This window comes from Solea solea, chromosome 17 (genome assembly GCF_958295425.1).
Source record: "Solea solea chromosome 17, fSolSol10.1, whole genome shotgun sequence".
NCBI classification, from domain to species: Eukaryota; Metazoa; Chordata; class Actinopteri; order Pleuronectiformes; family Soleidae; genus Solea; species Solea solea.
This window is the reverse complement of record NC_081150.1, coordinates 23,795,599-23,816,406: the sequence shown is the minus strand read 5'-3', so window position 1 is coordinate 23,816,406 and position 20,808 is coordinate 23,795,599. Positions and strand designations below refer to the sequence as shown.

At 39.8% G+C, this 20,808-nt stretch overlaps 1 protein-coding gene across 1 annotated transcript; it reads left to right on the top strand.

Annotated features, from left to right (window-relative positions):
• Positions 1 to 804: 804 nt before the first annotated feature.
• On the top strand, positions 805 to 9,245 carry LOC131443507 (NLR family CARD domain-containing protein 3-like). Its single transcript, XM_058613193.1, has 9 exons — positions 805 to 888; positions 970 to 1,104; positions 1,522 to 1,600; positions 3,347 to 3,536; positions 3,621 to 5,421; positions 5,518 to 5,691; positions 5,789 to 5,962; positions 8,495 to 8,541; positions 8,622 to 9,245. The coding sequence occupies exons 1-9, from the start codon at positions 812 to 814 to the stop codon at positions 9,146 to 9,148; spliced, it is 3,204 nt and encodes a 1,067-aa protein (XP_058469176.1). The 5' UTR covers positions 805 to 811; the 3' UTR covers positions 9,149 to 9,245.
• Positions 9,246 to 20,808: the final 11,563 nt, after the last annotated feature.

The following is a 20,808-nucleotide window of genomic DNA, read 5'->3' as shown; positions in this document are numbered from 1 at the left end:
GACGATAACACATAAAAGTACATGTGACGTGCAGCAGAAACACGGATTGAAAAAGAAATGCACTGAAAATGAAAAAGTTGTAACATTTTGTCGACGTGATGTTTTTACTGTGAAGCTCATGAATCTCACGTCACTGATTCTGTTGTTCAGCGACTAAAATGTTTGGAAATCACTGGTTTAGAGGACATTTGTGCTTTTGGTGAAAGAGAAGTTCTGCTGGACTGAAAGATCAGATAGTGACTGATCATTTTATGTTTCCAGTGAAAACAGATTACAGCCATTGTAGGTGAAACAAAAGGATCCAGAGGACGAGGTCATATTTTGATAAGATTTAAGAAACTAAAGTTAAATTAAACGTTTATTCTCAATCGTCACAATTAACGACATCTCTTCAAAGTCCAGATGTTTAACATACATATGTATCTATCTATTGGGCAGTTTCTTACCTGACCACCAGAGGGCGGGCTCTTCTGTTAAACCAGTGGACTCACCTGCAGTGAAGGGCTGTAAAGTGTGATGCAAACAGCGTCTTGAGTGAGTTGTGAGTCGAGCTGTGACGTTCACGAACGAGTCAAATCTTTTTAACGGCTCTTTGAAATGAACCAGTAACTGAGTGACTGACAGTCCATTATTAGCATAAACCAATGGGCTGTGCCGATTGTTCAGTCAGCCAATGAGGGTCATGTCGGCCAATTCTGTGGTTAAAAAAAGTCTTCTTGCTGACCGGCCCACATTAGGTCAATGTGGTCCACCCATGTTAGCAGAACTTGTAATGAGCGAGTTTTATTCTCCCAGCAGGTGGCGCTCTGCTATGAATCAGATCAAGGCCAGTGAAGAGGAAGCTCCGCCCTCTAAAACCACTCTGTGTGAGGAACATGAGGGTCAGAGGTGAGATGAGGATCTCATGGATCATGTGACTCGTCTCCATGTCGCAGCTCAGTGTTTTATTTACACATCATGTGTTTGTAGGAAGATCCATCAACAGAGACCAGACTCTGCTGGACCTGGACCTGGACCTGGACCCAGCTGTGTGTCCATGAAGAGTGACCAGTCTATAGATCGTATTTTTAATTTCAAGGATGGACAAGAACATGGTGAACTGATGTAAGAATTTCACACATAGTAACACACACTTACATGATCCTCCACCAGGGGGAGCCTGTCTAGTCCAAAACATGTTGAATCCAGAAAAACACTCTTCTTCTCTTTGGTGGACCAATGTTGTTTTTCTGTCTCCACTAAACGTCTTCAGCCTGTCCTCGTCTCTGAATACGTTTCCAGCAGTAAATCTAGTCAGAGTCCGTGATTGGTCAGGGACTCATGGACAAGCCTCTCCGACTGTGTCTTTGAGACTTCACACATAACAAACACTAGAGACTGTCCTTCAGGGACTTTTGTCTTCAACCTGTCAAACTCATGTCATGTGAACTTGGCTGAAGAAGAATCGTAGGTGCAGCACATTGAAAACCTCATAGAAACAAATGATTGTTTAGTAAATGACACTGAATCTTTTCTCCTCAGAGTTGATCAGCAGAGGACAGAGGTTCTCAGTGGTCAGTCTGTCCAGCAGCATGGAGCAGACCTGGACTCCATATTTAAGGTGTGTAAATGTACAAACATGACACTACTGTTAATACTGAAGCAGAGTCCTGGGGCCTCATGTATAAACCGTGCGTACGCACAAAAAGACGGCGTACGCTTGCTTTCACACACAGACGGCATGTATAAAAATGTACTTGGCGTGGAAGTTTGCGCATCGCAGCGCAAACTCTCGAGCTGCCGTGAGAATTTGCCGAGAGCTCCGCAAACTCTTGTCAGGTGGAGACGCTGCAATATTAAGCTCTGAAACTTATCACAGTGTTTGAAAATAATATTATTAATGTGTCTACAGTGACAAACATGAATTTTCTGTGACAAACAATACTGATACACCACGTACGTTTGAACATATGTGGATAACATCAGAGAGGACACTGAAGACGAAACTGATCCTGTGAGCGAACACACACACGACAGACCTGTGTGTGTGTCCAGGTATTACTAATGTTGTGGGGACCAAAACCTGTTTACACAGTCACATTATGGGGACTTGTCCTCCTTGTGGGGACAAAAAGCAAGTCTCCATAACGTAAATTACTACATTTTAAGGTGAAGATATGTTTCATGGTTAGGTTGAGGTTAGGGTTAGGGTTAGGATTAGGATTAGGCCAGTAGTGTGTGTGTGTGTGTGTGTGTGTGTGTGTGTGTGTGTGTGTGTGTGTGTGTGTGAGAGAGAGAGAGAGAGGGAGACTCACTTATTTACTTTGAGCAAATTACTGAAATTAATTTTCCACAGATGAATATTTTCTTTATGTAACACAGTGATGTAAACACAGCTGCTGACATGAACACATGAACACATGAACACACATCAGTCTATAATGTTTTAAACACAAAATAAAGTTACAGACTCATTTGTTGTAAGAAAACGGGACTTGAACGTTGAGTAGAACATTTTCTTTATCCCATTTTAATCCACACGATAACGAAATAACTACCAAAAAGTTATTCCGCCACCGTGCGCCTTTCATCGGAAGAGAAAGGCGCAGCATCCACAACACAATCAGTGACGTAATGAATGGTTACATGGAGTAACTCCGTGAACTCTGTCTGCTTATTTTGTACGTAATGTGTGTAGATGATGACGTGTGACACTTATAGATTGTTGAAATAATCTGTAAATTCAGCTCACATGGATCAGTCATGTCTAAACATACATGTTACACCAGAAAAAAACATGCACAGGATCAACTATCAATGCACAGCCAGTTTTTTAAGCATCAATATTAATATGAGAGCAGTCGCTGTGACCCTGACATTTAGTTCCTTTGTGTTTATCACTAATTCCAAAAAACAACGACCAAAATAATCTATTTTTACAGATTTATACATCATAAATTGACGAGTTGATCGTGCACTTTCCTTCTTTTTCTTTTATTTCCCTCTTTCTTTGCTGCCACAGTTGTCCTTTTTCTTCAGGACGAAGGCGTTTTAGAGTCATTTGTATATTCATTTGTGGGTGGGCGTGGTGTGTTCCTCATTCATCTCCACTCAGTTTCACCTTTGATGGGATGTATAAAGAAAAGGTGCGCAGGACTTGGCGTACGCACAGTTTTATTAATCTGAGATTTTCTTTGCGTACGTACTTTATAAATTTTGTGCGTACGTCGTCTTTTAGTATGAAAGCTGCGCACTCTTTTATACATGAGGCTCCTGGTCCTGACAGTCTGGATGCTGCTCTGTGGACCTGCAGGACTTCACTCTGTCACTGATCATCTGAGGTTAAACTTCACATGTTCTGTTCCAGCTGCTGGAGGAGAACATCATCCGCTTTGTGAAGAACGAGCTGAAGAAGATCCACAAGGTTCTGGATACAGATCACACAGAAGTCTCAGAGAGTCAGAGGGAGGATGAGGAGCAGAGGAGCAGCAGAGAGGCCTTTCTGAAGATCACAGAGGACTTCTTAAGGAGGATGAAGCAGGAGAAGCTAGCTGACAGTAAGAGGACTTTTAATGTGAGAGGAAGAACATCTTATTTTCTCAATGATCCACTCACTGATTTATTTTCTTGTGTTCTGTCAGAAATTAGAGCTTCAGCTTGTCGACGTGAACTCAAATCAAACCTGAAGAAGAAGTTCCAGTGTTTGTTTGAGGGCGTGGCTAAAGCAGGAAACTCCACCCTTCTGAATGAGATCTTCACAGAGCTTTACATCACAGAGGGAGAGACTGGAGAGGTCAATGAAGAACATGAGGTCAGACAGATTGAAAAAGCTTCCTGGAAATCAGACAGACCAGAAACATCCATCAGACAAGAAGACATCTTTAAAGCCTCAGCTGGAAGAGACGGACCAATCAGAAGAGTGATGACAAAGGGCGTGGCTGGCATTGGGAAAACAGTGTTAACACAGAAGTTCACTCTGGACTGGGCTGAAGACAAAAGCAACCAGGACGTACAGCTCATGTTTCCCTTCACCTTCAGAGAGCTGAATGTGCTGAAAGAGAAGAAGTTCAGTTTGGTGGAACTCATCCATCACTTCTTCACTGAAACCAAAGAAGCAGGAATCTGCAGGTTTGAAGACTTTAAGGTGGTCTTCATCTTTGATGGTCTGGACGAGTGTCGACTTCCTCTGGACTTCCACAACACTGAGATCCTGACTGACGTCACAGTGTCCACCTCAGTGGACGTGCTGCTGACAAACCTCATCAGGGGGAAACTGCTTCCCTCTGCTCGCTTCTGGATAACCACACGACCTGCAGCAGCCAATCAGATCCCTCCTGACTGTGTGGACATGGTGACAGAGGTCAGAGGGTTCACGGACCCACAGAAGGAGGACTACTTCAGGAAGAGGTTCAGAGATGAGGAGCAGGCCAGGAGGATCATCTCCCACATCCAGACATCACGAAGCCTCCACATCATGTGCCACATCCCAGTCTTCTGCTGGATCACTGCAACAGTTCTGGAGAACATGCTGAAAACCAGAGATGGAGGAGAACTGCCCAAGACCCTGACTGAGATGTACATCCACTTCCTAGTGGTTCAGTCCAAAGTGAAGAAGGTCAAATATGATGGAGGAGCTGAGACGGATCCACACTGGAGTCCAGAGAACAAGAAGATGATTGAGTCTCTGGGGAAACTGGCTTTTGAGCAGCTGCAGAAAGGAAACCTGATCTTCTATGAATCAGACCTGACAGAGTGTGGCATCGATATCACAGCAGCTTCAGTTTACTCAGGAGTCTTCACTCAGATCTTTAAAGAGGAGAGAGGCCTGTACCAGGACAAGGTCTTCTGCTTTGTCCATCTGAGTGTTCAGGAGTTTCTTGCTGCTCTTCATGTTCATCTGACCTTCATCACCTCTGGAACAAATCTGTTGTCAGAAGAACCAACAACGAGCCAGTGGTCCATACAAACAAACAAACCTGAACTGAATCATCTGCACCAGAGTGCTGTGGACGAGGCCTTACTGAGTCCAAATGGACACCTGGACTTGTCCCTCCGCTTCCTCCTGGGTCTTTCACTGGAGACCAATCAGAAGCTCTTAAGAGGTCTACTGACACAAACAGGAAGTGGTTCACAGACCAATCAGAAAACAGTTGAGTACATCAAGAAGAAGATCAATGAGAATCTGTCAGCAGAGAGAAGCATCAACCTGTTTCATTGTCTGAATGAACTGAACCATCGTTCTCTTGTGGAGGAGATCCAATGGTTCCTGAGATCAGGACACCTGTCCACAAAGACACTGTCTCCTGCTCAGTGGTCAGCTCTGGTCTTCATCTTACTGTCACCAGGAAAAGATTTGGAAGAGTTTGACCTGAAGAAATACTCTGCTTCAGAGGAGGCTCTTCTGAAGCTGCTGCCGGTGGTCAAAGCCTCCAACAAAGCTCTGTACGTGGATCAGTATATAAATATTAATAAGACATATTCTAAAGAGCACAAGACAAACATGTTTAACCTTTTGTTCATCACTGTTTTCTACCTCAGACTGAGTGGCTGTAAACTCTCAGAGAGAAGCTGTGAAGCTCTGTCCTCAGTCCTCAGCTCTGTGTCCTCTAGTCTGAGACACATGGACCTGAGTAACAATGACCTGCAGGATCCAGGAGTGAAGCTGCTGTGTGATGGACTGAAGAGTCCTCACTGTTCTCTGGAGACTCTCAGGTCAGAACTCTGACTCAGACTCTTTGCTTCTTTAGGTTCTTGTTGATGAAGATGTTTTTTCTGAATCACTGAGTTCATCATATCTTCTTAACTCCAGTCTGTCAGGTTGTCTGGTCTCAGAGGAAGGATGTTCTTCTCTGACCTCAGCTCTGAACTCCAACCCTTCCCATCTGAGAGAACTGGACCTGAGCTACAATCATCCAGGAGACTCAGGAGAGAAGCTGCTGTCTGCTGGACTGAAGAGTCCTCACTGGAGACTGGACACTCTCAGGTATTTTCCTCCTCCTCCTCCTCCTTCCCCTTCATGTTCATCAGCAGTATTCAAACTTGTCAGCAGGTTCAGGTTGAAGATGTCCTGTTATTATGTTTTCCTCTGTCAGTGAGTATAACCAAACATTAGTTACACTTTTTAAACACCTGTTGTTCTTCTCCGTCTTCTGGCTCCTCCCTTTAGGGGGCGCCACAGCAGATCATCTGCCTGATAGATATTGTTCTTGTTTGACAATAAACTAGAAAACTAGAAACAAACACTAGACTCTGGTGAGAACGAGTGAATGTCACGTAGTTCAGCCTGAGAAACGACCAGAACCATGAACTGGACAGATCATCTGCACAGAGTAGCAGCATCATGTGAGAAGTCCTGGTACTGGGTACAGAACAGTCCTGGTCCACTTCAAACAGTCTACGGTCAAACTAAAGTAAAGATGTCTTTATTCTGTGGTGTTTGTAGTGAGTTGTGTACGAGATGTTCGTCATCTAACAGCTACAATCAAGTTGTTCTTCATTCTTCATTCAACGGTGAAAACACACAAGTTTTGGAAGCAGCAGTAACAGCGACGAGCCTCCGCAGCAGCAGCTGCATAAGTAGCCATGTGTTTCCTCTGTGACGCGCAGCTGAAAAAAACACGAAAGCACTGGAAACTAGGTCTCGATTCAAGCAAGCGATCAAACAACCGTAATTCAAATACAAAGTTTATGGTTTTTAGACCCACAATACTGCGATTTGAAACACTGTAAAAAATACAAATGAAATCCCTCTATTTTATCTATTTTCTTTGTTTACTTGGTTTGTGCTGGGCCAACTTGTTGCTGGTTTACTCGTGGTGGGTTTCAAATGTATAAACAGAAGTTGTCTTCTGTGTTGTCCACGTGGTGGCGCTGTTGAGTAAATGCGTAGCCTCCTGAAACTGTGGTCTCCGGTTCTGCAGACACCGGCCGTTTCTCAATATCCATACTTGTGCGTACTTGTGCGTACTTGCTAGAAAATCCACGGCATGTGGAAGTTATATGGCAGTTTTTTGCGTTTTTCGTCGCCATGGTTAATTGAAACGCTTAGAAAAGTCATAGCACACAAGTCCCGGTCGAGCCGCACGTTTTGATATAACGTGTGGGGGTTTTCTCAAAACTGTGGGAGGAGTTAGACGTCAAAGTTTTGGGTGGAAGAATACAGAGAGACTGACAAGCCCCTCCCAAAGTCCCCTCTGCTCCTTACACACGCGCACACACACGCACACACACGCACACACACGCCTGTCTCTATCTCTCCAAAATCAGCAGAGAAAGCAGAGAAAACAGCATGTTTTAAAGTTGTCGTATTTCAAGAACGGTTGATGATAGAGATACAATTTTTGGTTTGTGAGCGTCAGGAGGCTTTCGGCAACTCCCACATTTAAATTTGTGACAAACGGACGTTTTATATACTGAAAAAAATGCTAGAAAATCTATATAAGGTTAGTTTTGCTTTTCTGAGGCAGAATTGTTCGGAGATTCGGCAAGAACACATTCTCCCGAGCTGCTGCAGAGCTTGGTTCTGACGCCTGACTTGTGACTAAATCAAATCCCTTTGTTCGGTACAAGTCCTGTGTCAGTGGGGTCTTCTCCTGCATCATCAACTCATCACCTATCGTTCATAAGAAGAAGGAAGCCTGACAAAAACGACAAAAACGATAAGCTCCGCCTCTGCGGACGCTCGGCGCTCACTGTGCCCGGCACAGAGCAGCGTGACCTCGGCCTGTCCTGATGAAATGATCCGCTGGCTCAGACGTCGCTGTCATTAGATGCTCGGTGTGATCCATAGATTTGTTGTTGACGTGTTATTTTGTTTTTAATGGAAACGTTTTGACCTGACAGTTTAAAAGTTTGTATATTGTTAATGTTTTATTTATTCTAACTTTGAATGTTAGATTTATATTAAAGTCGCATGGTCATTGTATCTGTATTTAAATATAATATGTAAATATTAGATATGTAGAATAGTATACTATATTTGTACAAGTCATATATATATACATATATATACTACTCTACAATGCTGTAATATATCTATTTTCCACATTGTATTATTCGTGTTGTATATTTTAATAGAAATAAATTAATAAATGAAGTTAAATATTTAAAATGTAAAAATAATAACTACATATATATGCATTTATTAAAAGTATTTCATATGTTCATTCATCAACACCGTAGGTGGCGCTAATGAGGCTGCAGCACTGCAGCACTACAGCAGAACTACAGCAGAACAATACATACATAATTGCATACTTGAGTATTGAGAAACAACCACATACTTGTGTACTCCCGTACTTGGCAAGTATATACTCCCAGTGTACTTCTCAAGTATATACTTCCCAAGTAAGCAAGTACATACTTGCTTACTTGAGTATTGAGAAACAGCCACCGTCTTCTCTTTGAAACACACCTGTCCTTGTAGTTCATCATTGTGTCCACCAGAGTGCGTCATTAAGACAACAGTTTGGACTCATGTTGGACAGAAACTCATTCAGACTGTTTCTTCCTCCAGGATGGACCATGCTGGAGAGCAGTGGTTAAAACCTGGTCTCAGGAAGTGTAAGTATGGATTTACAGGAAATAACAACATATCAGCTGATCATCAATAAACTGCAGCTGTGTCTCGTTGTCTTCATCAGATTCATGTGAACTGGAACTGGACACAAACACAATGCACAGAAACCTCAAACTGTCTGACGACAACAGGAAAGTGACCTTTGTGACAGAATATCAGTCGTATCCTGATCATCCAGACAGATTTGAGTTCTGTCCTCAGCTGCTGTGTAGACCTGGTCTGACTGGTCGCTGTTACTGGGAGGTCGAGTGGAGAGGAGATGTTTTTATATCACTGAGTTACAGAGGAATCAAGAGGAAAGGCATCAGTTCTGACTGTTTGTTTGGACGTAATGATCAGTCCTGGAGTCTGATCTGCTCTGATGATCATGGTTACTCTGTCCTTCACTGTGGGACACAAACATTCATCATGTCCTCTGTCTCTCACAGAGTATCAGTGTATGTGGACTGTCCTGCTGGGACTCTGTCCTTCTACAGCGTCTCCTCTGACTCACTGATCCACCTCCACACCTTCAGGACCACATTCACTGAACCGGTTTATCCTAGGTTCTGGGTCTGTCCTGGTTCCTCAGTGTCTCTGTGTCCTCTGTAGGACATGAAGACACAGCAGCTTCAGTGGTGGACGAGGTCAAAGCTCGTCTCAGTCATTCTTTGTTGAAACCATCAATAAATAAAGACTTAAAAATCAACATGTCTGTCATTAACTGAGCCGCCGTCCTGCGCTGTGAGCGCCCCCTGCTGCTGAGAACCAGCCTGAAACACACAGGTTCACACACACTGAGATAAAAATAACAAAAAGTGAATGTTTGAGAGTGAAATTAAAAGATACAGAAAGTAAAATCAAGTAAAAATTAATAAATGCTTTATATAAAATAAAAAGAAAGAAGTCAAAATAATATAAAGTAAAAGTCAAGGTTTTCAATCAAATAGAAAACAAAGTAAATAAAGATGTTAAGAGTTTGACTCTTTGTCTGAAGAACATCATCTTCTCACTGACGAGCCTTTCTGTCCCAGCATGCACTGCTTCTCCTCCTCCTCCTCTTCATGCTGCCTGACAACAGCGCCCCCTGCTGTGTGTGAGCAGAACAACACTCAGAGTTACGCACACACACAAACACACACACACACGGAAAATGAAACACACATGAGCAGATTATGCCATGAATGAGGAAGTGTGGTTTCTGCTGTGATGCAGGTGAAACTGAGTGTGCGTGACCTCAGGATGACCTCTGTCCTCCTGCTGCTCTGTGAACGACAGTGAAGAACGTGTCCACAGTGACAGGAAACTCATGACACTCAGAGGGTTTTTGCACTTTCCAAACATCATCAGTGTCTGTGGTTTCTGTTTCTGTGGCTTAATGAAGAATGACATTTTCAACATCAATAAAAACCACATCATATCACTTTAATCTACTTTGTTGTGTTGATGACGAGGTACTGACACCTAATACAATCTATGTCAGATTAAGTCTACGCTCTTTTAGGTCATAGATTAACAGCTCCATCCACTCACTCTCCCACACCAAAGCCCATAGAGAAAACCAGTGATTTTTAGCTGCTGGTCCTCTGCTGCCTCGTGTGGTCACTTTGTGTCACTGACGTCAATCGGAACAAAGGATTTCAAACACTGAAGTGACAAAATAAGACATTTGAACTTAGTGATGGAGGCAGCAGTGTGTGTGTGTGTGTGCGTGAGTGTGTGTGTGTGTGTGAGTGTGTGTGGGAGAGTGTGTGTGTGTGTGTGTGAAATTGTACTTGTGACAAATCAGGACATTTTTATGATAACACACCAACAATATCAGTACGTTGAGAAATATGAGGACATTTTAGAGGTCCTCATTTTTCTGACCATTATATGGTGTTCTGGACCCTCCAAACATGCTCCCAGACTAAAAATCTCCTAAAAAAGTCCTAAAATGTCACAATATTCAAGAATCGACTGTGTGTGTGGATGTTAAAATTTTTGATGACGCCAACTAGTGGCCAGTGTTGGTACTTAAACACACTTTTAACACACTTGTACTCATATGTCACTTGTAGACACAGTCACACACTCTCCAGCACTTAAACAAGCTTTATACATTCATTCATCTTCTACCACTTTATCTTGCACATTATCTATAAAATCAGAGTCAAATAAATATATTCTCAATTATTATAGTTGATCTAATTGTCCTGTGTTTTATTGGAATGCAATATTTATTTCCTTTGCCTTGTGGCACAAAATCAAGATATGTGCATCTTTTTTCCAGGCCACCTGAGGTATCAGAACATGTATGCTACAGTATTTATTACATGAATGTATTTTTATCTGCCCATAAAAACAAAAAAGAAATTGGAATATGTATATGTGTGTATATGTGTATATATATATATATATATATATATATATATATATATATATATATATATATATACATACATATACATACATATACAGTATTTATATTTATAGATACAATGTTCATAAAGATATATATGTACATATATATACACACATATATATTTAATCCACTTAATTCACTCATGTATTAAAGACATTTGAGATGAATGCTGCCACACACTGCATGTTTGGTTACTCAGCAGTCAATAACACAGCCTCTGATTGGTTAGCAAGTCGACAAGGCAGCCTGTGATTGGCCAATAGACTGAGCTGAGGCTTACAAAGATGGCTTAGTTGCTAAAATTGCTAAATAATCCACAGTGTAGGATCTATCATTGTGAAGGTATTTTATAAAGTCTGCCATGGTACAGAACGGTTCATGGCTTGATTTTAAAGCTTCTGAAACGTAGACCACACTGGCACTCTTGACGATCGTCCCATCCAGGAACTTCAGTACTGTGGAGATATCCATCTTGGCATATACAAGATCTTTGACGTCATTTGCAATGCGGACACGCTAACGCTGATCTGAAGAGGTAAGTTTCAAGGTAATTTAAAAGGAACTACAAACAAATTATTCCAACTGACTAGACGAATTGCCTGATCATTAATTGTTCGTTATTATCACCTTCATACAGAGTTAAAGTTTTGTTAATTTTGGCTGTTTAAGTTTAACAATCCCCATGTGAGACTAACTTAGCTAATTTGCTAACAATTAAGTTGATGGACACGCTGTAAAACTAATCAAACAAACGTTATTCTTCATCTTTATCTACAGAGACAGTTGTCTAAAATGTTGTCAACAGTTTGTTGTTACCCGACAATAGAAGATGCTGGTAGTTATTGACATGAGTCATACATGTGTTCAGTCGTCAGGTCCTCATATTGTTTAGCTGTGAAAGACTTGAGTGTGTGTTTGGTTTGACGTCCTCATATTGTTTAGCTGTGAAAGACTTGAGTGTGTGTTTGGTTTGACGTCCTCATATGGTCTGACCCACTGACTGTAGAGTGTGTGTGTGTTACAGTGTCCCCATATTGTTGGTAAGTATATCATTTACAGTGTTAACAATTTCTATAGAGCCTGGAAGAATAAGTCTAGAGCCTCATGAAACAAGTGTGCTTATGTTTTATAATAAGTTCTGCTCTAATGTATGTTATAGTACACAATATATCTGACTGTGTACTGTTGTGTTTTGTTGCAGACATCAAGTGTTGAGATTGTGACTAATTCAGCAGACCCTGAAGTCTGTGAGAGATCCTCTGCATCCTATGAACAGGTGATTACACATGTATTTTCTCCCCTCTAATCTAAATAAAATTCCCTTTCACTGCATTAAAACTATACATTAGTGTACAGTTCTCATATCACAGTATTGTCAGCATTTGTTTCTTAAATATTTAGCAGAGCGAAACTTTTGTTACATTTAACTTCCCATTAAAACATTAAATTGATCATTACTTCCACTAAATTCTATAATATTTGTTATTTTGCAGATGTTTTTGTTCATTTAACCTCCTGTTAATTAGTTTAAATGATTGAATTTAAGAGGAATTTGATGTATTTAGATGAATTTCTGGTCTACAGCTTTCTTAGACAGCAACAGAAGATGATAGTAGTTATTGGAATGAGTACTACATGTGTTCAGTCGTCAGGTCCTCATATTGTTTAACTGTCAAAGACTTGAGTGTGTGTTTGGTTTGACGTCCTCATATTGTTTAACTGTTAAAGACTTGAGTGTGTGCTTGGTTTGACTTCCTCATATTGTTTAACTGTCAAAGACTTGAGTGTGTGTTTGGTTTGACGTCCTCATATGGTCTGACCCACTGATTGTAGAGTGTGTGTGTGTTACAATGTCCCCATATTGTTGGGAAGTATATCATTAACAGTGTTAACAATTTCTATAGAGTCTGGAAGAATAAGTCCAGATCCTCATTAAACAAGTGTGCTTATGTTTTATAATAAGTTCTGCTCTACTGTATGTTATAGTACACAATATATCTGACTGTGTACTGTTGTGTTTTGTTGCAGAAATCAAGTGTTGAGATTGTGACTAATTCAGCAGACCCTGAAGTCAGTGAGAGATCCTCTGCATCCTATGAACAGGTGATTACACATGTATTTTTTTCTATTTGGAATATAACAGATATCTCAGTTTGGTCCATTGCACCATTAAGTACTGTACTGTAGTATCAGTTGATGTAAAAATGTCCACAACATTAATAATCTCATTACTTTACATCTGATTCGTAATTGGGACAGCTGAGAGGAAGCCTCTGTCTGCAAAATCTGAAGCGACACCATTCTCATTGTGAAGCCAAAATAAAGATCTTTGAGAGGGAAAGAGGCTTAGGGCTTTGTGACTGACAACCAGAATTAATAATTCTGTGAGTAAAGAATTAAAGATGAAAATATTTTATTTACAAAAGTAGCTCATTCAAAATTAGCTCTTGTGTTACACTATTTCTTGGTAACTTTCATATCATACATTGCAAATTGAAAACTGTTGTGCAAGAAGGGATTACTGTCCTATTCAATGAATGTCTGATGACAAACTTCATGTTGTAGACTCCTCAAGCTGTAGTGACCAGTTAATTAATCTGACACATAAATTACATTGAAAATATTTATTTTAATCATTTGTTTTTAATGCCTCATCAGTTTCAAAAGCCATGTTATGCACACTGTAATGGTACTGTTGGGAGACGGATACCCTTGCTATTAATATTGTTTAAGATCATTTTGTTCTCCAATTTTCACTCAGATATCGGATCATGATTCCTCAGATCATTCGGATTATGAGGATATCGACAAGGACATCTTTATGGGTATAGCTTCAACACACAGTGGAGAGATTGCAGGTTGCAGAGACTGGTCTACCATCACATTTTGTTAAAATGTTTTTGAATGTTTTTTAAAATTATGTAAAGAAATCCCCTGTTATGGGTGCACAGTGTAATTTGTCATGTAAATATTGTTTGTAACAAACATGTCTTGTGTACTGCATGACCTGCAGCACAGATCTGTGTTGCTCATAGCCTATTCTGGGCCTTGCTTGCCTTTTCATTAAAAGTAAGAAAGGCAGAAAGTGTTCCCAGGATTTTCTTTCACTTGAACATTTACTGCTAAATAAATCCAACACAATGATAAGTAGACTCAATTTTTGTTGTATGAACATGTGATAGTTCTTACCAGATTACCTGATTAGTGAGCATATGCATGTATGATTATTATGTAGATATTTCAGACGTTTATAATTAAAAATTATGACTCTGTCCCTACTTGGACTTTATAAGTCACAAAAACCTGAAAATGGTGTGTATCTAAGGGTTTCACAGTTGACTGACATATGTATATAAACATATATAATGACACAACATGAAATAACAGTGTTTGATGTCATGGTACTCATTTGTTACATAAACCTGACAATGTCCCCATAAGTAGCATTAAATTCAGGTTTGACCAAAATATAGCCATAGCCGAAATCTCAATAGATCAATGCATTCCTGAAAGCAGCCACAAGAGGCATTTTCATTCCAAGGGCTCTAGGTCACTGGGAAAGGCACGTCCTCATATGTCACGTTTTTCTCACACGTCCTGATATGTCCTGAAAACACGTATGTGTGTGTGCGTGTGTGTGTGTGAGTGTGTGTGTGTGTTTGTGTGTCTGTGTGTGTGAGTGTGTGTGTGTGTGTTGTTTGACGCGCGTCAGTATGTTAATTACACCTCAGACCCTGAGATCACACATTCCTGTCAGAAGTGTGTTGACATTATATCTGTTTATCTTATCATTACACGAGTTTGAGCTCAATTAAAGGTCTATTTAAATTTCTACTTTTTCTGACTGAAAACTGAAGTTTGTAAACCACTCACTCTCTGCACCAAACTCCAGAGAGAAATGAGTCATTTGACATGACAGCACACAGGAGTCGTTGATCCACTGCTGCCTCCTTCACTGAGTTCATATGTGGTATGATAGGACCTCGGTGTATGAAAACCACAGTGACACAAAGTGACCACACGAGGCAGCAGAGAAGCATTTAAAATGGTGGCTCCAGAAAGCAAATCTTTACTCAAGTTCAATTCAATTCAGTTTTATTTGTACTGCGCCAAATCATAACATCCATTATCTCAAGGCTCTGTACAAAGACATCATGGAGAAATCTGTGACAGAACCAGACTCACAGACGTGCAGCAGCTGCCTCGACCGGTTGGGGTGAAAGAGGAGAGGAGGGGGAGAGACAAGGGGGGAGAGGTAGAGACCAGGAGCAGATACACAACAACTGTATCACGTTCTAAGTTTATACAGGACACTTAGAGTCAGAGATGTGTGATGATGACATGTTCATAGGACTATGATGTCATTTATAGAAGCAGCAGCAGAGACTGTTGATACAAGTTATACTGATAAGCACTTTTAATGATGGCATCATTATAATAATGCTGATGATCTATTCACACCATATTCATATATATTCATATTCACACCCTGAGTGTGAGAGAGTGCAGTCCAGGTCTACAGCAGCATAACCAAGAGCTGCTCCAGGTTTATCAAAAAGGAAATATTCCTCTATTTAAATATTCATATTTCATTGCTCTTATGACTTCTCATGTGTGACATGTCAGGTGTCAGCCTCGTTTCACAGCTGTTATATTTAGTGTTAGTCCAGTTTAGTTCTAGTTATTTTAATCACAGAACAGGAAGTGCTGCAGGAAACGGCTTGATGGACGCCCACACTTGTCTGTGTGGGCGCCAGAGGAAATGAAAGACACTTATGGTGGAAGACAGTATTAAAAAAAAACAAAAACGCGGCATCCAAGACAAGAATGTTTTTTTTGCATGAAATAACTCCAAAAAAGTTACTTGAGAAAGTTTCTGTATGTATCGTAGACTAAAACTGACGTAGTTTTTATCAGGTTTTCACACAGGAAACTGAAGTTTGTAAACCACACACACACTCACACACACACACACACACACACACAGAAACACAGCCAAAAAGAAGTGTGAGCCATTCCAGCAACCACTGGTAAATGAACTGTTATTTCACTCAGTCAATTGCAGCCTACCTCCTTTAGTCGTTTCTCGTTTATTTCATTGTAGTGAAATACTTTTTGCTTCGAACATTTTCGGCAGCCTGAAATTATGCAAAAAAAAAGGGAAAGTAGAAGAAAGAAGAAGAAATTTAGAAAATGACTTTGACATCCCACAGGTGAATACAGCTGCATTTTTACTGTCAAGATTCCCACTTTTGGGATATTCACAGGGATAGTACAACCGAAGCAATGGCTGAGCTTCGCCCTGTGTTAACCACCTTATCTCACCTGTTCACCGTTCTTTGATTTTTATTGTGGATAGTACCTGGCACACCTTGGTCAAGGTTCCAAGCTGAGCTGGTACTAAAAGGTGGTGTGACATTACTGCAAACCAGCGATTAGTCACACAACAGTTGATGTCCTGCATAAAGCCTTGACCACGCTGTGGTCAATTGACAATAGACTTGTCAAGAACAAAGCTTCATATGTTATGCGTAGCGAAGCTTTTTATGTGTGTAGTGTGTTGTCAATGTTGCAGTAAATGTACAGTGTAGCTTAGAGTTTGTCAATAAATAAAGGCTGCAGCTTCTCAAGACCAAAGTAAAGCTTGTTTCCCAACTTCATTGCTCTGACAATCACCTCTGCCTACATCAAGGGGATACTATTCAAAGTACTAGCTACAGTGGAAAAGGAAGTAGAGGACCCACAAGTGAATAGATTAGAGTTGAGCTGTACAATGTTGATGCAGAGAGGAAGAGATAAGTGTCCATCTTGTCCTATATGTATCCAAATTAGTTTTTGTTTTATCTCATGAGTAATTTCTCTTATACATGTAGACAATCTATTATGTTTTTAACCTTACTGATAATAAGAGGGATTGGGTTTGCATCGCTCTTTACATGTGTCTGGTTCATTGTGTCAACATGCACACAAACCAATATTATCATGCTGCTATCAAGGATTGCATTGCACATTTAATTTGATGAGAAGGCTGTACCACAAAAACAAAAAAAATACCTGTCTTCCTCTTTTTCTTCCCTTCACCTTTTGCACTGGTCAGGGAGATATTAGGAGTTTGAGAGGGGAAGCACTGTGCCGACACACCTGTGACAAAGGGGGGCAGAGAGAGGGGATGACATGCAGCTAAGGCCATATTTTAAGTAATGTGTCTGTGCTGGTTGTACATATATATATATTGTTGTTATTATTAATGCTTGCTAATACTCACCTTCAGTCATGGTATTTTGAGAAGGAGGTGCTGAGGCGGTGCTTTGAGGCTGAACAGGGATGAGGGTTAGGGTGTAAGTCTCCTCCTCCGAGTCCATTTGGGGATGAGAAGTAGATGGGAGAAAGGTGGAAGGATCTGGAGGATGAGGCGGAGAAGAGGGTTGGGAGGGAGAGGTGGTAGACTGTGGAGTTGGAGATGGGCTGGGAGCTTCTGGAAATTGCATCTTTTTAGAATCTGAAATCATATATATATATAAATATTACTCATAATGACAGCACATCCCAAAGCATAAATCCTAATAACAGATGTTTGCCTTACTTTTAACAATGTACTCATATGCCCTGCTCATCTTTTCTAAAAAGGGTTTTACAGGCCCGTCCCCTCCAGGGCACATGTAGGTGATCATTTCTGCATTTATCGTGTTCACCCCCTTCTTTTTCTTCCCAATGAACAACATTGGGTTGTAGCCAAAGGCAGCAAGCTCGCTCACCTGAAAGATACACAATAAATAACACAAAATGTTAACATTGCATTGATATTACACACTGACATGTTACAATTTTTCACTTCATTTCAGAAAGTCATGTGTGCACCAGTGTTGGCTAATGTCTATAATCTTTTTCAAGGGTTTCTTGAAAATGTTCTATTAATGACTGAATGGGCATCTTGATGCTCAGTTGAATGAAGATTAATATAGGTCAGCGGGTGTGGTAATTAATAAATATTCACCCAGGTTGTCACATCACTGGTCTCATAGCTCTGAAATAATTGAGATAATCAGTTAAACCAGATAGAAACAGCTCAACAAATAGAAATCTTCATCTCAGGAAATGTCTGGATGGTTCAGAGAGTCACAACATCGACACACCTCACCATGAATCTGCAGCTAATGACAAATAAAGTATGATTTTCCCTTAAATACTCAATATAATAATAGAATTTGAAATAAAGAGGAGAGTTTTATTTGGAATTCTAATGTATCCCACCTCATACATGGTCACATAGTTTAGTAATGAATGATATACAAATGTGTTTGCACTGCACTGATCATAGTATTTCACCATGATTCCTCTGAGGACTGGAGTTTGAGGGTATGTGTGACTCGTAAAGCAAACTGTTACTGACACCCTATTTAACTTACTGCTTTTTACAATTTATTTCGTCTGTGTTCCAAAATAATCTGTTAATCTGAGACCCAACTCTGCATATACAAAGTATATTCTTTTACAGTTTACATTTTAGGTACATATTCCAAAAATTCACTGTGTTTCTTACCTGCCTTCTACTGAAGTACCTACAGTATAATTACCCGCGTTACCATTTACCGCGAACGAGACGCAGTGAATGACGTCACTTCCTGTCGCTTGCATGTTCAATCATAAAGTTTTTAAGGGAAGATCATTTAAAAACATGTATATATATTTAAATTAAAAAAGAAATCAGAAAATAAAACATAAAGTGAAGTGTAATTACTAATTCGACTGCACTAAATGTTTAATATATTTATTAGACATATCTTTTTGCAACCCTATTCTCAACATTACTTTGCAAACCTGAAGAAATACAAATATGGTGCTAATTTTTATCAAGCTGCATGGCACGTCACACGGAAATTGTAGTATTTTTTAAATGGTACATTAAATAAAGTTCTATATATTTAATTAACAGTATACTGATAGATTTAAAGGGGTTAGAAACACATTTATGTGATCAGATTTTAAATATCCAATTGTTAAATTGGTGAAAATTCATTTTGATCATACTTGACAGTGCCCCCACTTGGTGACTAAATGTATATGAATATAGTCACATAGCTGAATTCAATAACTTTCTAAAACAGTTGGTCCCATGTATGAAGCCTCTTCTGTTGCTGAATGACAAGCATTCCAATATGCACTGAGGTCAAGGTTCAGAGGTCAATATTTCACAGCAGGATCCACTTATGATCTTCACACTGACATATGTTACTCACCAGAACAAGGCCTTTTCAAAAATGTCTTTAATGTTGTTAAAGACAAGGATAAAGTTGAATTCTCACCTCTGTTTGGTGCCAGCCTCTTTCAGGTGAAATTTATGAGACCATTTGAGACTCCAGCCTGAATGAACACAAGGATTTTTTGCTTATATGTTTGGTAAAAAAAAATACCTTGAAGGTATGTTTTTTCTAATCACATTCATAATTTGGGGTATGGGCTAGTGTAGACCTTATTTTACCCATAGGCAGATTATGAGACAATGGTCCCCTCGCCAGAGACATGCCAACATCCCATACCCCCAAAAGGCACTCATTTGGCCCATGTTGCCTAACACTAAAACATATTTAATGGAGAATACAGTCAGGTTATGCAACATAAAAAAGAATAATCTATGCACCAATACACCCATATATATGTATATATATATATATATATATATATATATATATATATATATATATATATATGCATATTTATTTTTTGGTCATAATCATAATTATAGTCATTTTAATCTACCGGGTGCTTGCATATGTCTCTGTGTCAATGTGTCACTAGTGATGGAATGTAATTCAGTGCTTTTACTCAAGTACTGTAATTAAGTACACATTTGAGATACTTTTACCTTTTTCTTTTTTTCTTTACATGTTACATACATGTTTTACACCAATACACTTTAGATGAATTGTAGTTTTAACTCCACTACAATTATTTGTCTGCTATATTTACTGGTATTTGCTACTTGATTAAGCCTACATAAACATTGATGTACACGTATGTCTATCTGGTTGATGATGTAAGATGAAAGCGTGGGCTAGTTCATCTGATATCCAGTAAATCACTATGAAATGTGGTCTGCTAAATCATTCAACCTGTGTAAAGTTGGATGTACTTACTATATAATTGCATTAAAACACTGTTCCTGTAATTGAAAACGTGTTGCTTATAATCTCATGTCACTGGTCCTTCCTCTGAATCTCTTGCCATATAGTGAATTCATCTACAATGAAAACATGTGGGAATTGCACAGATAAAATAAGTCAAACCGGAAACAGCAGTAACATCCAAGGACTCAATCAGAAATGTAGCTTTATTGTCATTTTGTTTAATTATACATTAATGAAGAATTATTAATTAAACAGTAAAGATCAACACAATCCCCTGAAAAGATGCTAAGGCGAACATGAATTAACGTTAATAAAGTAAAGGACAGTGGTTTGTGTTGTAAACCAGGAACTTTCCACAAACCAGTACAAAAATCAAACCTTGTATAAGTGATTCAACATTTCACACAAGCAACCACAAAAAAAAATACAACTGTTAATCCTGACAATGAGCACATAGGTGAGTCACTTTTTAAAGCCACATGCTGTGTGTGCACTGTGATCATGAGCACCCCATCATCCTCTTTTACACTGCATCAGACTCTGAATCTTCAGAGCTAACGTCTACCTCATCCGAACTGTCCATTATGTCATCCGCTGATGACAGCACATGCAGGTAGTGTTGTCTTGCATGCCGCTGCAGCTCTCTCATTTCCCACTGCCTTCGGAGGATGAGGCAGGTGTGACCCTTCCATGCTTTCTCTGTAAGATGTCCTTAAGAACGGATAAAATATGTCACTATCCAA